This window comes from Aptenodytes forsteri, unplaced genomic scaffold (genome assembly GCF_000699145.1).
Source record: "Aptenodytes forsteri isolate BGI_AS27 unplaced genomic scaffold, ASM69914v1 Scaffold38, whole genome shotgun sequence".
NCBI lineage: Eukaryota > Metazoa > Chordata > Aves > Sphenisciformes > Spheniscidae > Aptenodytes > Aptenodytes forsteri.
In genome coordinates this window covers 268,285-281,686 of record NW_008795704.1, presented here as the reverse complement: position 1 = coordinate 281,686, position 13,402 = coordinate 268,285, and the positions used below count along the sequence as shown (strand labels likewise).

Below are 13,402 nucleotides of genomic sequence, written 5' to 3'. Positions count from 1 at the left end.
CCCCGCCCCCCCCGCCCCCCCGCCGATCCGGAGCGGCAGGAACTCAGCCCGAAGCTCTGCCGCCTCCTCGCTCAGCTCTGGGCTACAGCAAGGAGCCTCTCCCTGCCTGCATAGCAGGCAGCGGCACCAGCTCCTGCCCGATCAGTCGTATCAGCGCCTGTCCCGATTTGCACCCAAGCGGCAGCACTGGGCACGTCCTGATCTGTCCCTGCTCGGGTGTGGGGCTGGGTGTCTGAGCAGTGCCACTGACCCGGCCTCCAGAGACGGGCTCCCACCCCAGCATGACTTTACGATTTTTAGGGTCCTGTGGGACCCCAGCTGGTGATGACCTCCCCCCCTGCATCCCTGAAAAAGAGCAAAGCCCAGATTTTGGCCCTCAGATGAGCAATGAGGGATTTGATCTAGAAAAGAAAAGGGGGTGCTGTGCTCGCAGCCTCCCCCAGAGGACAAGCTGCCTACCTGTGACCTGGCGCCAGCCGGAGGGCAACGGGTGCCCCAAAGTGCGACAGCTCCTCGCTGCCCCAAGTCACTTCACCAGGGCAGGAGGAAGGTGTCCCACACCTCGGCCCTGCCCAGGATGGGAGGACAGGGAGGGGCCTCGGCATGGGCTCGGCTGTGTGGGTGGGATGCAGCGGAGAGTGGCAGCAGCTCCGCACCCGCACAGGGCTCTCCCTGCGCCTGCTTCACGGATGCCCTGAGACCAGCCAGCAGGACGGGTTAGACAGATGGCCACGGCAAGGCAATGAGGCAAGGGGTTCTGCCACAAGCAGCAAGTCTCCCTGCAGCAGGTTTTTGGCACTCGTACTCTGTGCCCCAATGGGCAACAGGGCCGGAGAAAGGGGCTCCACTGCCTCCGTGGACTCATGTTCCCTCCTTCGGGCTGAGGGGCAAAGCTCATTCTGAGACATGGCCCATCCCAGACCATTTCAGACCAACTGCTGCAAACCCCTGGAGCCAGCAGATCCCAGTGGTCCTCAGGCAGCTCTCAGGGGACGACTGGGACCTGTTGCAGGATGGCCACGCAGGGTGGCCAAGCAGGGTGGACTGCAAAGGTGCAGTCAGAGGTGGGAGACGAGCAAGATCACTGTGTCACCGCTCCTCCCCAGCTGCAACTGGGGATGCGAGGACTGGTCCAGGTAACCAAGCATTTGCCAGGGGTTCCTTGGTACCCGCTGGGTATTGGTACCTCCCTGAGGTGCCCCTCTGCCCACTGTGTGCCCATGGGCACTCCTACTTCAAGGAGAGGGTACTGCACCCAGGAGCTTTGCATTGAGGGCTGGCGTGGGACTCAGGTATGTTCCTCATTCCACGGCAGTGTCCTTGCATGGCTCCGCCAGGATATCCAGGGGGGGTGTCACAGGGCCAGAGGAGACAGGGGAGCTGTGCCACTCCAGTGTCACTGAGGGCAGAGGGAGCCAAGCTCCAGCCTGACCACAGCTACCACGATCCCCCTGACCAGGAGGTTTGTAAGTGAACGTGACGGAGAAGTGAAACCCCTAAACGTGTGCTGTATCCCACTACACCTGTCAGTCCCATCCCAGACACAATGTGCTGTCTCCAGCCTCCCCGGCCACTGGAGATCAGAGGAAAGAGGCACCACTGCAGAGAAGACAAGGCTTTTTTGAAAGGACCATTTCCACAGCCATGAACGATCTCCTGGGGCCACGTCTGGATACAGCTTCCCTCAACCCCATCCCCAGGCTGCTGAAAAGACCGAGCAGAGAAGAAAGGGGACTTCCTGACTTCCCAGCATGGAAAAAGGTTCAGCCTCATCCTTCTGAGCAGCGAAAGCCCTGATGGAAAGCAAAGCCAGTGGTGGAGAAACATCCCAACGCAGTCTCTTGGCCGTGCTCTTTGGCCACCAGCAGGAGAGACCCTGCCGAGTCCCCCGAGACGGTTCCTTCGAAGAATGCTTTCAAGTAGCTCCAATATAAACACTGCAGCCTGGCGCTGGCTTTCCCAGCCCGCACCCAGCTCCAGCAGGCCCAGCGGATCCGGCAGCTCTTCCCAGGCTCCGGAGCTCCATTGTTTGCTCTTCCCTCCCAGAAGCCTGGAGAAAAGGCCCCGCACCTCAGCTCTGCCCTTTCCAACAGTCGTTTTCCTGGTGCTTTGACAGAGGTGAATGAACAGGGATATTTGTATTTCAGCGGCACTGCTGCCACTGCCTCCAGTGCCCATGCCAGAGGCAGCAATGGAGAGCCCGCAGAGGCAACCCACCCAAACCCAGGTCTGCACGGCCCCAAGGAGAGCTCTGCGGACACGTGCAAAGCGTGTTGTGTTTGCGCACCCTGCCCCAAGGCCAGCAGCATAAGAAGGAAACAAGCCTGTATTAGGAATCCTGATGGTGTGTTTCTTGCCTGATTATAAAGACCTTAATATTGGCATTACTTACACTGGGTCTCAAGAGACGTAAGCCCGTGACGAGGCAAACCAGACTTGGAAGAAGCAGAGGTACCCTCCATAGCCACCTTCACAGGCTTCACGTCACACGTCCCCTTCTAACTCCCCTTCCAGCACACCTTCCTGGCATGTTAAGACCAAGCCCCTTCTCCCTTCCAGCCCAGGATGCTGAGCCGTGGGGAAGGTGGGCGAGGAGGGGACAGGCAGCACAACCTGCTAAGGGACCCACGCCTCTCCTGTCCTGGGGGACGGGATGTTCCTAGGGAAGGTGGATTTCTACCTGGAGGACTTTGAGATGCATTGTTATCGCAAGGGGAACCTCGGAAACCCCCACTCTGAAACAAGTCCCCGACCCTGGGAGAACCACAGGAAGAGGAGGAAAAGGGCCGGTCCGCACGGACAGTGGGACTGGGGACAGCAGAGCCCACTTGTGGCCCTGACCGGTGGCGTGCCCAAATGCTGCAGACCAGCACACAGGCTCCGCTCCCAGCAAGACTGTCCTCTTCAGGCCTTGGCCCTCTGCCGTGCCCAGCCCTTTCTCACCGCTGAGGTCCGAGGAACTCCGGCAAACCCCAGCACAGCTGCAGTGGCTCACAAGACACTTTCAAAATGCTACTGGCTGCTTTCAGCCCCAGGCTGGTCTCACAATCCCCAAGGGAACACGTCCATCCTTTGCAGAGCTTTCCAGGGTGTGAAAGGATCACTTGGCCCCCATCTCCCCTGGAGAAAGTCCATCTTCCTTCCTACTAGCATCCCAAGTGCTTGGGGCGGGTCCGGAGCTGTAAGGCAAGTGCTGCCCGCTGTCCTTGCTCCAGCGAGGGAGGAGCAGAGCCAGCACTAGGCTGGGCAGCCCCAGGAAGTACAGACGAAAACCGACACGGGAGCAAGACCACGTGCACAGGCAGAACGGCTTCCCCAGGAGGCTCCAGGGATCACAGCAGCATCTCCCCCTCAGCAAACAGCTGCCATTTCCCCGGGGGGATCGACCGCCCCCAGCTGCCCAGGAAGAACAAGCAGCAGTGTCTAGAGAAGGCTGCTCTGAGCTGGTGTACTTTAGAGAGGTGGAAGAGCAGCAGCGAACAGTGGCGCAGCAAGGGAGAGGGTGGGATCGGCATGTAGACAGAGGGAACGGGCAGCAAGGAGCAGCAGTGCAGCGCCTGTCTATCCGGGGAGCATCTCCACTCCGCTTGAGGCTGTCGAGAGCAGCGCGCAGAGGGTTTGGCAGCACCAAGACATGGCAGCGGGCACAGCAGATTTAGCAGTGCTGATAGAAGGCACGAGAGAGAAAGGGTGGGAAAAACCAGTCTGCTAAAAAAAAAAACAAACCACCAAACCAAAAACCTCAACCACAAAGTATTACTGAAAAAACGACGAAATCCCTTCCCCCAGCTCTCTGTGGCATGTGCTTGCAGGAGGCCCCTCTTGGGGACCATGCTGGTCTCTTCTGGCCTCTCCATCTATCATGGGATGACAAACACAAAGGGAAGAAAAACAAATCTTTTGTGCTGCTGTTAGAGACAAAAGCAAAACTGTCTTGGGCGCAGGTACCTATAAAGATGTCAAATGCTACCAACAGCACTCAATGTATTCGCCCTGTTTATACAGCTGTATCCCTGCCGAGGAGAGGAAGAGAACACACTTATGTTTGTCTTTGGAGAACAACGCAGACAACAGAGCTGACAAGCTTGGTGTGCTTTTGCTGTTACTAGACCAGACATCCCAGCAAGGGCATTATATCCCTCCCAGGAACACTTGCTTTGGGCTCAGCTCTTTGCTCACCATTTTATGAGCTAGCAAAAGGCAAGACATATCTCCTCGGGTGTCAGACTCGGGTAGGGAAATCATTCTCTGTGCCATAACCAGACATGCAACCCCTGCTCACAAACAGCAGTGATGACGTGATGGATGTGCAAGGAAACAGTGCTCAGTCTCCTGCTTCCAAGAAAGCAGCTTCCACAGGCAAATGCTGTCAGCTTACTGGGGTGAGGATCTGGAAGAGCCTTGCACGTCCAAGCAGCCTGTTAGCTCCCAAGCGAGCTGCCACTCACACCTCTCCCAGCGCTTGCCCTTCAATGGAGTTTGTGGCAGGCTCAAAGTGCCCCAAGGTTGCTGCAAAAACTTGGGCTCGGGATGGAGCGAGGAAGGACCCCTTCCCACTCCCCTTCCTTGCAGGAGAACCAGCAGTGATGCCCGACATGCTGCCTGGCACCAGCCTGGCTGGCAAGGAAAGGTAAAGCAAACCCCTGCCCACGTTGCATGGCTCCTCTTCCTCCTATACGAGGGGGCCTGCATGGGGTCCTCCCTGCCAAGAAGGACGGAGAGCTAAGGGATGGGTCAGAGCTGGCATCGCTTATCCCTCAACACACAGCCGCTCCCCGGACTGGGGCAGAGGAGGCCACGTTCCCCTCCTGAGAGCCTGAGTCAGAAATATTTTGGACCCTGTGGAGCTCAGGATATTTTATGCCCTGTGCAAGACATTTCCACTCACTCCTCTGGAAACATGTAGTTTGTTGGTGCCCATCCCGGCTGCCCCAGAGTGCCAGGCTGCAGAGGGACAAGGAGGGGAAGCCAGACGGCTCATGGCAAATCCCACCCGCCTGTGGTTCAACTGTGGTCACCGGGGGGGGACCGAAGGGAACTGGGAGCTATTGAGGTTCAGCTTAAGGCATTTCTCACTGTTCACGTTTCTCCTGGCAGGGCAGGGATCATCCTCTGGATGGGTCTGAAGCTCAGAGGGGCTGCTCATGGGGCAGGAGGCACTGGAAGCATTGCAGGCATCAGTAAAGCTCTGGGCTCTTTCGGGTGCACTTTATGTGCATCACCAGTGTCTCCCAGTCACACAGATATGAAGTTAATACAGTAGCATCTTGCAGGGGGAAGCAGACAAGTGATAAACCTCAGTTTAGGGTGCTCTAGAGCATATATTTTCCAGAATCACCATCCTACATGGTTTCCATCATCTTGGCTTTTTTCTTCTCTCCCCGCCAACAGCAGGCACAGAGAGGCAACCTCGATCCAAAAACCAAGCTGTTAAAGAAGCCTGGCTCGCTGCATTGCCCAAAAGCGGGGGCAAGGAGCACTGGCTTGGACGGCAGGAGTGCCAGGCTCACCCAAGCTCTGCTCTAGCCCTTGGGTGAGTCACTCCTCAGCGTGACTCAACTCTGCTCGCTGCACAGCCTCCCTGGCTGCTGGTACCACATTCTCCAGGGCAGAATGATGCCCAGACAGGGCAGGAGGGAGGCAGGGCAGCCCTGGGCAGTGCCCTGGGCGAAGGGGCTGTCCCTGCAGAGACTGGGGAGGGGATGCTTTTGTGCAGCTGAAGCTGGCAAAGTTTCAATACAAAAAACCCCCTGATTGTTGTCAGACTGGTTTGAGTGTAAGAAAATCTCTTAGCCAAACAAAAAAGTATCCCGTTATTGTTCTTCCATTTCAGGCTTGATGTGAGCAAATAACTGTGCCCAGGAGCTCTGTCGCTGCAGCCCCACCTCCTGCCCTGGCCAAAGCTGCAAGCAAGCACATGCAAGCAGCCGAGCAAGTGGGGAGGGAAAGAGCCAGAGCAGCTGGACTCACCCGCACCCTACAGCAGCCTAACCCCTTGCATGGCAGCTCAGCCATCCCAGCAAACCCCGCCATGAGCATCTGACAGAGCTCTCATCACTGCGTGACACTCCCGCCCATCCCCTCTCCTTCTGTTTAGCACAAAGGGCTCTGGAGCAATGATTATCTTTTGATGTGTGTTTTTATGGTGCCCCACACAAATGAGGCCTGGCCCAGACCGGGGACATTCAAGTGGTACTGCGGTGGTGAAAGTGGACAGCTGTACCCCGGGAGGAGGAGGGCACGCGGTGGTGATCACTGGCCTGGCAGCACTTTGCCCCAGCGCTGCACCCTCTCAGGGCAGCACAGATTCCCAGCCCATTTGCCAGGCAGTCAGTGCCTGCCTGGCAACTGACGCCACCCGTTAGATATAAACAGAGAAAGCTAAAGCTCTCCCTACCTGCCAGGGTCTTTCCTCTTCTCCACAGCACAGTCCCCCTTGCCCTTCTCCATCTCCTGCAGGAGGGCCATTTGGGTGGGGGTGGTTCTGCCGTCGCTGCCGGTGCTGCCCCGGTGCTGCCGGCCCCGGCAGTCGGGCTGCGAGCTGCGCTTCATGGCCTGGAGCTGTGCCAAGGGCACAATGTCACAGCCCTGAGGCCGGTGCCACACCGTCTGCCGTGTGATGGCATTGTAGTAGTAGAAGCGGTTGTTGTTCTGGTCGAAGAGCTCCCACCACTGCTTCTGGTCCGACTGGCGCACCTTCAGGTTGGGAGGGGGCTCCCAGCCACATTCGCCAGTGGTCAGGTTGACGTACATCCGCTCCTGGGAGCGGGGCTCGATGATCTCCACCCAGTCCGAGCTGCAGGGACATGAGAGCTGCGTTAGTCTGGGCCAGAGGCTCGAGGCAAACAAGTTGTCTGTGAGTCCTACAGAGCTGCTGCCTCTGGGCCAGGCAGCCGTGCTGCAGATCAAAGTGTTGCTTGGGGCCATTCAGTGATCTAACAAACTCAGGGGAAGAGGAGGGGATAGGTTTGAGATGGGGCCGAGTCAAATCAGCAGCTCCCTGGCACAGGGAAAGGGAGGTCACCCCCCCAACCCAGCCCCAACATCGCAGCCTGGGACAAGCAGCATGGGGCGGGCGAGCATCGTCTGCTGATGATCTGATAACTCACATCAAGGGCTGGCGCGATCACAGGAGTGCCGGCGCCTGGTGAGACGCGCGGGGGAACTCACTCTTGAGAGCAGGGAGGATCTGCAAAGCAGGATCGGCTCCTTTTGGGAGCTGCACCCTGTTGTTAATGCCACCTCAGGAGACCAAACCCCTGGCTCCTGACAATGCAGGCAGCCTGCCCATGCGAGTGCCTGCCTGCAGGGCTGACATGCTGTGGGGCTGGAGAGGACCTCTGGGTCACCCGGTCCCTGCTCAAAGCCCACACTGCTTGCCCAAAAGATAAATGCAGGGAGTGACTGGTGGACGAGACCATCTCCATCACAAGCTCTTCCCCTCCTCCCTTGGCTGATGGGACAAAGCCCTCGGTGGCCCTTTAGGTATAAGGTGACCCAAAGGACAGGCACGGCCTGCCGCTGATCCATAACCCCTCTGCTGCCCAGAGGAGCCCCTCCAGCCCCAGGGTCCTTCGCCAGCACCCACATTGGCCCAGCCTAGGGCTCAGCGAGAGAGCAACACGGGCAGTGCTGTAGGGTTGGTTTTCAGGCAGATCAGCATGATGGTTTTGTGGCAACAGAGGTGTTAGGCTGTGCAGTCCTCATACATGGCACGTCAGCCTTTAACACTAACCCACCTAACCCAAAAAGCTGGCCCGGGTGAAAGCAGAGGAGCGCAGCAAAGCCAATGCTTCCATGATGCTGTAGCCAAAACCATTTTGGCTGGCCCAGGTAAACAGAAGAAGGAGGTGCAAACCCCAGCAAGGTCTCTGCCCACGCAGGAGAGATGCTGCCACTAAAGTGGTGCTGCTCCCGGCAGCACGCTTGAGCATGCAGCTGAAAACAGAGATAAAACCTACACATGCCCCCCAGCTCCTCCTCGCACCCCCCCCAAGTCCTGGCCCTCCACCGTCTTCCTCCACCCTGTGTCAGTGGAGGCTGCAGGAAGGAGGTCCTATTTAACCCAAGTTATTTTTGTTATTAATAAAAGCCATATGAAGAGGACGGGTCCAGGGCCACCCTTGAAACCTGCTCCTGCCCGGTGCATCAGGAGCTCGCCCAGGTGGGGGCATGGCAGCAGGAGCCATTCCCAGAGGAGCAGCAGGAGAAGGGAGATCCTGTTGCATCCCTCTCGCATGCCCTCCGCTGCTGGCACGTGGTTCCTCAGCGGGGTCTGGTTTGACGGTGGCAGCACTGCAGTGTCCGAAATGGCAGCCCGGGCTCCCAGTGCTCAGCCTTGCTGGCACAGTCATGAGAGAGGAGGTGTTTGCCGGTAGGGCAAGCACCATCACCAACCCTCAGCTCTGCCCCAGCTTTCTGGGGAAGGTCAGCGTGTCCCCTCCCACCCGACAAGTCTGGGAGGGGATTTAATTGCACATCACACCTCCCTGCTAGGAAATCCACGGGTGTATTCAATGCTGAGCAGTCTGACATGCACCCCTAAAAAGCAGGCTGCTCCTCGACTCTCTGAGGATGCAAAATTGATAGTTCAACCCAAAATAAACCTGAACTGCTGCTGAAAGGGTGCAGTTCTCCCCACCACGACATCTACCATGATGAGGCTGACCTCCACGCAGCCTCACAGAGGGCAGATGTTCAGGCTACTACAGACAGCCTGTCTGGGGAAGCTGGTCTGGGTGAAAGCCACTTTTTTTGTGGCATGGGTCCGTTTTCAGACAGATCAGCTCACCCGGCCCAGGCTATCACCACCACGACTGTTCGCACTGGTCCAACAAGCAGCTGGGAGCAGAGCACACTGCCTTTCTCCACGGCACCGATTCCTGCTGAGCTCCCACCATTGCCAGAGCAGGGCAGAGCGCCACCAAGAGTCTGCCTGTGAGTGGATCCCACTTGGAAAACCCTGTGTCCAGAAAACATCTGGTTTGTTGTTTGGTATTTTTTGGTCAAAACTAGATCAGTTCCCCTATTTGATTTAAGGTGCAACACAGTCATACCAGCACGCCATGCCATGGCTCGGGGTGGGAATCACAGAGCCAGCCTGATTATTTTCATGCAGTTGCAATGTCAAACCACAGGCACAGGAACAAATCAGCAAGTCACTGCTGTTATCAAGGGCATCGTCAACTGCAAAGAGGTGTCATCTATATAGGGCATAAAAGGGGAAAACGAAGGCAGCAGCAGAGCCCAGCAGTGCTGGGCGGAGAGCAAGATGAGCAGGTCCACGGACACAGCAGCAAAGAAGCGCAGGTAGGACAAGGATCAGGCAAAGAGGGTCTGAGGGACAGCTCAGAGGGGGCATAAGAGGAGCAGTGATCTCTGAGAGCACCACAACTCTTCACAAGAAGGACAGGCAGTCAATAGGAAAAGGGCACAGGGGACTGAAAATGGGACTTAGACCCAGGTGACACACTGGCAGCTTCAGGTGGGGAGAGGCTGCCACCAGTGCTGGAAGGTGGGGAGCCTTCACCCAAAGGTGGGAGGCACAGCATGCTGCCCTTGGGAGGGGAAGGGCAGGGGAGGAGGGAAGCAGGCATTGGAAGGGCTGGAAGAGGAAAGCAGGTATGGCGGGACCCTCCCCACCGCAAGCAACACAGAAACACATACGCAGATGAGCTTGGGAGAGAGACAGGAGGTAGTTACGGTGTATTTGCTTGGCAAGGAAAAAAAAACAAAACTCTGCAAGACCCAGCTGAGTGATCAAGATGCAGTTGAGTGATCAACCTTTTTAATGTTCAAGAGCACGCTGGTTTTGATCTGTTTTGCCAGCAACTGGATTAGCAAAGCTCTGAAACACCAACTGCTCTACCAGCACTGTCACTCCTCATGAGAGAAGAGAGGTCAGCTATTTTCTGTTAAGTGCAAGCTGTTGAAAATAACGAATTCTTCTCATGGCACTTGGCCATGACCGAGCGTGTGTTGCTAACTATAGTCTTCCGTTTTAACAAGCTTACATTTATCTTTGTGTGCAAAGACACGTAAGTGGATGATTTGGGTTGGTGACCTCTTTGCTCCCCTTAAAATTGAGGGGCTGAGGATGATTGAGGTGGAGTTTAACCAGGGAAAAAATCTGCACAGAACACACTGAAATACCAAGGAGTTTGGTACAATCACATTCATATGTAAAGAAAGAAAAGGAAAAGCAAAGAGCACATTCCTGGAGCAGGGCCAGCCCTGGGCTGCCACACAAGCCTTGAACATAACATCAGGAACTCTGGAAAGACGTGATAAACCCAGGATTGCAGAGAGATAAGGCCATAACTTGAACATTGAAAAAAAAAAAAAAAAAAAAAATTCCAACTCCCCTTCAAGGGGCTAAAGAAGAAGTTTTCTGGGAATGGTTTGAATAATGCTTTTCCCCGTTGTCCTCTCGGCTCCAAGCACTGGGCGACGCAGCAGCCATGGAGCGTGCGTCCGCTCCCACCAGCACGGCAGCACCCGGTCACGCCGGTGGGATCACTGTGATGGTTACAGCCCATCTTGTCTCTTGGGACTCGGTATCCCCAGATGTAGGACTTCCCTGCAGGCCCAGTTTGAAAACCCAGACTGAACCCCCATCGCAGCCTGAGCACGGGGACACGCAGCCTGCCGGTATTATGGCAGCACCAGGGAACTAACGCCTTCACCAGAGCCTGCAACACAGAGGAATTTCAACAAAATCCCCACTTGTTTCCAAAAACAAACCCACATTCCCAGTGTGCATCCTCCTGTATTGTCGGAGAGATTTCAGCAGTTTCCTCTGTGTCCTGAGCAAGTACCCAAAGACTTTCGATGCCTCATAGCTTGTAAATAGGCCATGGCTCCAGCCGCTCACCCCGAGCGGCTTGAGACTTACCCGACTGTGAAGACACTTGCCTTGGGCACGCTGATTTTTTGGAGGGATGGCAGGGCCATGGGGGGCACTCGGTCCCCAAGCAGCGAGGTGCCGTGGGGGGGACGGTGCACAAGGCGTGTAAAAAGCAGGAGGAAGCGTAGGGCTTTTTGTGCACAATTGCATCTCACATGGGCAGACAGGTTTGTTCCCACCTGAAGGCTTAGCCCTCACAGGCCAGCAGCTTGTTTTTTATGAAGTGTTGTATAGACAGAGCAGGTAAGAGGCCAAGCTGCTGCGCTCTGTCCTGCCAGCCTCTGGGACAGAGGTGATGGACATTTGCAAACTTTGCTCCTTCAAAAACAGCTTGGGTCTCTCCTGGCTGCCACTCCTGCTTGACAGAGCCTGGGAATTAAAAATAAAAATAATAGTAATAATTTTCAAAAAAAGGCTATTTCAGCTTGAGAGAGCATCCTGCTAGCATCTCCTGATTAGATCTTCTCACAAAGACTATAAATGTTAACGCAAGTCCAGGAAAGAATAAAATTGTTTTAACTAAAGAGAAGGGAGCAGGACTAGAAATGGAAGGAACCAGATACAGGAGAAAAGAGTCACTTGCAGGAAGAGCTGAGAAACCCCAAAGAAGTTGAACAGCCACTACTCCACAGGAGAGCTGGTTTTCTTGCCACCGTCACCCACGTAACACCACAGTCCAGGCAGCCGAGCACAGTCCCTGAACACCGCAAGTTCTTCGCAAGGCCATCCAAAGATAAGAATAGCAGAGAGATGTTTTCTCAGCTGGAGCTGTCAGATTGAGACCAGTGTGATGTTACCACCCAGCCCTCTGCATGAAGCCTTCTGTGCACTCATTACCTGTGCACGCTGCTCAGCACCAACTCAAGGAGGCATTTACCTGCTGAGGGCAAGAGCACCCCAAGCAAAGCCAAGGGAAACCCCTGCCTCGGGGAGCTTCACACCAGGCTGCGAGCAAACCCCTCTGCATGGCTGCAAGGAAAGCTCTTACAGCTTGATCCCCCATTTCACTTCCACATTCTGTAATTTTTGGACTTCTGTGCTCCGCGCCAAGATCCCACCTCCTTCCCCCATTTCTCTTCTTCGGGATGAGCCCTGCAGAGAGCTGGGGCAGTACCAAGTCCTTCTTGGCCAAACACGACTCCATACCAAGTGGGATTTTTGAAGACTAATGCCCTCAAAGGGACCCTGCAGCATGCTCAAAGGTGGCCCCAACACAAAGCAACTGGGAAATTAAGCTCTTCCTCCAGAAAACAGGAGTCAATGCAGCCAGTGTGTGGTCTCATATTTAGTATCACAGAAGGATGACTGCACTCAGGGGACCCTTCTGGACAGCAGGAGATTGAAGAATTTGAGGGGCCATAGACCAACATGACCTTTACGAGTGTTGATGCTTCCCTTTACATGATCTCTGTACCTTGCATGGACAAGGTGTTGCTACCACACCCTGCACGGGGCAGCCACCTTGCTGTGTCCTTGCACGAAGAGCTGCAGTTCTTTGCCTGTGGCTCCAAGCCAGGGCTGCTGAAGCTTCTGCAAAGCCCCAGGAGGTGGTGGAGCCCCAGGACTGAGCAGATCCCATCATCAGTGGTCATCTAACTGAGGATGTGTCAAGGTTGATACTAAGTGCCTATGAAGTGGTCTTCCTTGAGGATGAGGATTGAAGAGTTTGGCCATCAGACACACACAGGGACTGAAGTACAACTCTCAGAGACCAGTCACACTGTGACACTGGCCAGAGGCAGGGACGCGTGCATGGGGTCCAGGGCTCCTCACTGCAACAAGCGGCTGGGGTGATGGGGATGGGCATCTGAAGTGAGCTGTCCTACAGAGACAGGGAGTTCAGAGCCTATTTTGTTTGCTGCTAACGGAGTGTATGACGAGGGGGCCCATAAGAGGGAGCAGGAGCAGCCTTATGGAGAACGAAGCCATGTTTACAACCCCGAGTGCTCCAAAGGGAGGCCCCAGCAGCAGACCAAGGCAAACCAGTTAAAGAATGGGGAGCGGGTACCATCCCAGAGGCACCAAAGTTGCTGACATCGCTGCTCCTCTGCAGGTCCAAGCTCTCGGCTGGCTGAAGAGCAGCCTGGGCTGTGCTCAAAGCACCCCAACATCAGCACAGGTTGGGGTGGGTTTTTTTGGTTTGTTTGGGGTTTTTTGTTTGCTTGCCCCTTCACCTTCTGCACAACGGACAAAGCCACCCCAGCACAGCACTCCAGCACACGGGATGGGTTGTCAGACAGAGTCCCCTTAGAAAAACTATGCTCAGTGCAGACGCTGAGCAATAAAGTGCAACCCCTGGGTGGCTCCAAGTCACTCAGATTTGCACATCAAAGCTAGGACAAGGCTGTAACTCATCTGTATCCTGGAGCTGCAGAGGGCCTCCAAGGTCTCTAGCACCAGCTCCTTGCGGTGATGCTCCATCAGCTGACTCAGTCAATTTAGGCTTTGTTCACTGCCTTCTCCAGCCAAGTCCCAGAAAAGCTGTAATTTAGATCC

At 55.6% G+C, this 13,402-nt stretch overlaps 1 protein-coding gene across 1 annotated transcript in view; it reads right to left on the bottom strand.

Annotated features, from left to right (window-relative positions):
• Positions 1-13,402, bottom strand: part of LOC103902226 (rho GTPase-activating protein 39) — a 67,788-nt gene that overhangs the window by 23,211 nt on the left and 31,175 nt on the right. The window contains exon 3 of the mRNA XM_009283244.2: positions 6,398-6,796. Coding sequence (XP_009281519.2) covers positions 6,398-6,796 — 399 coding nt within the window. The remainder of the gene's footprint in view (positions 1-6,397; positions 6,797-13,402) is intronic.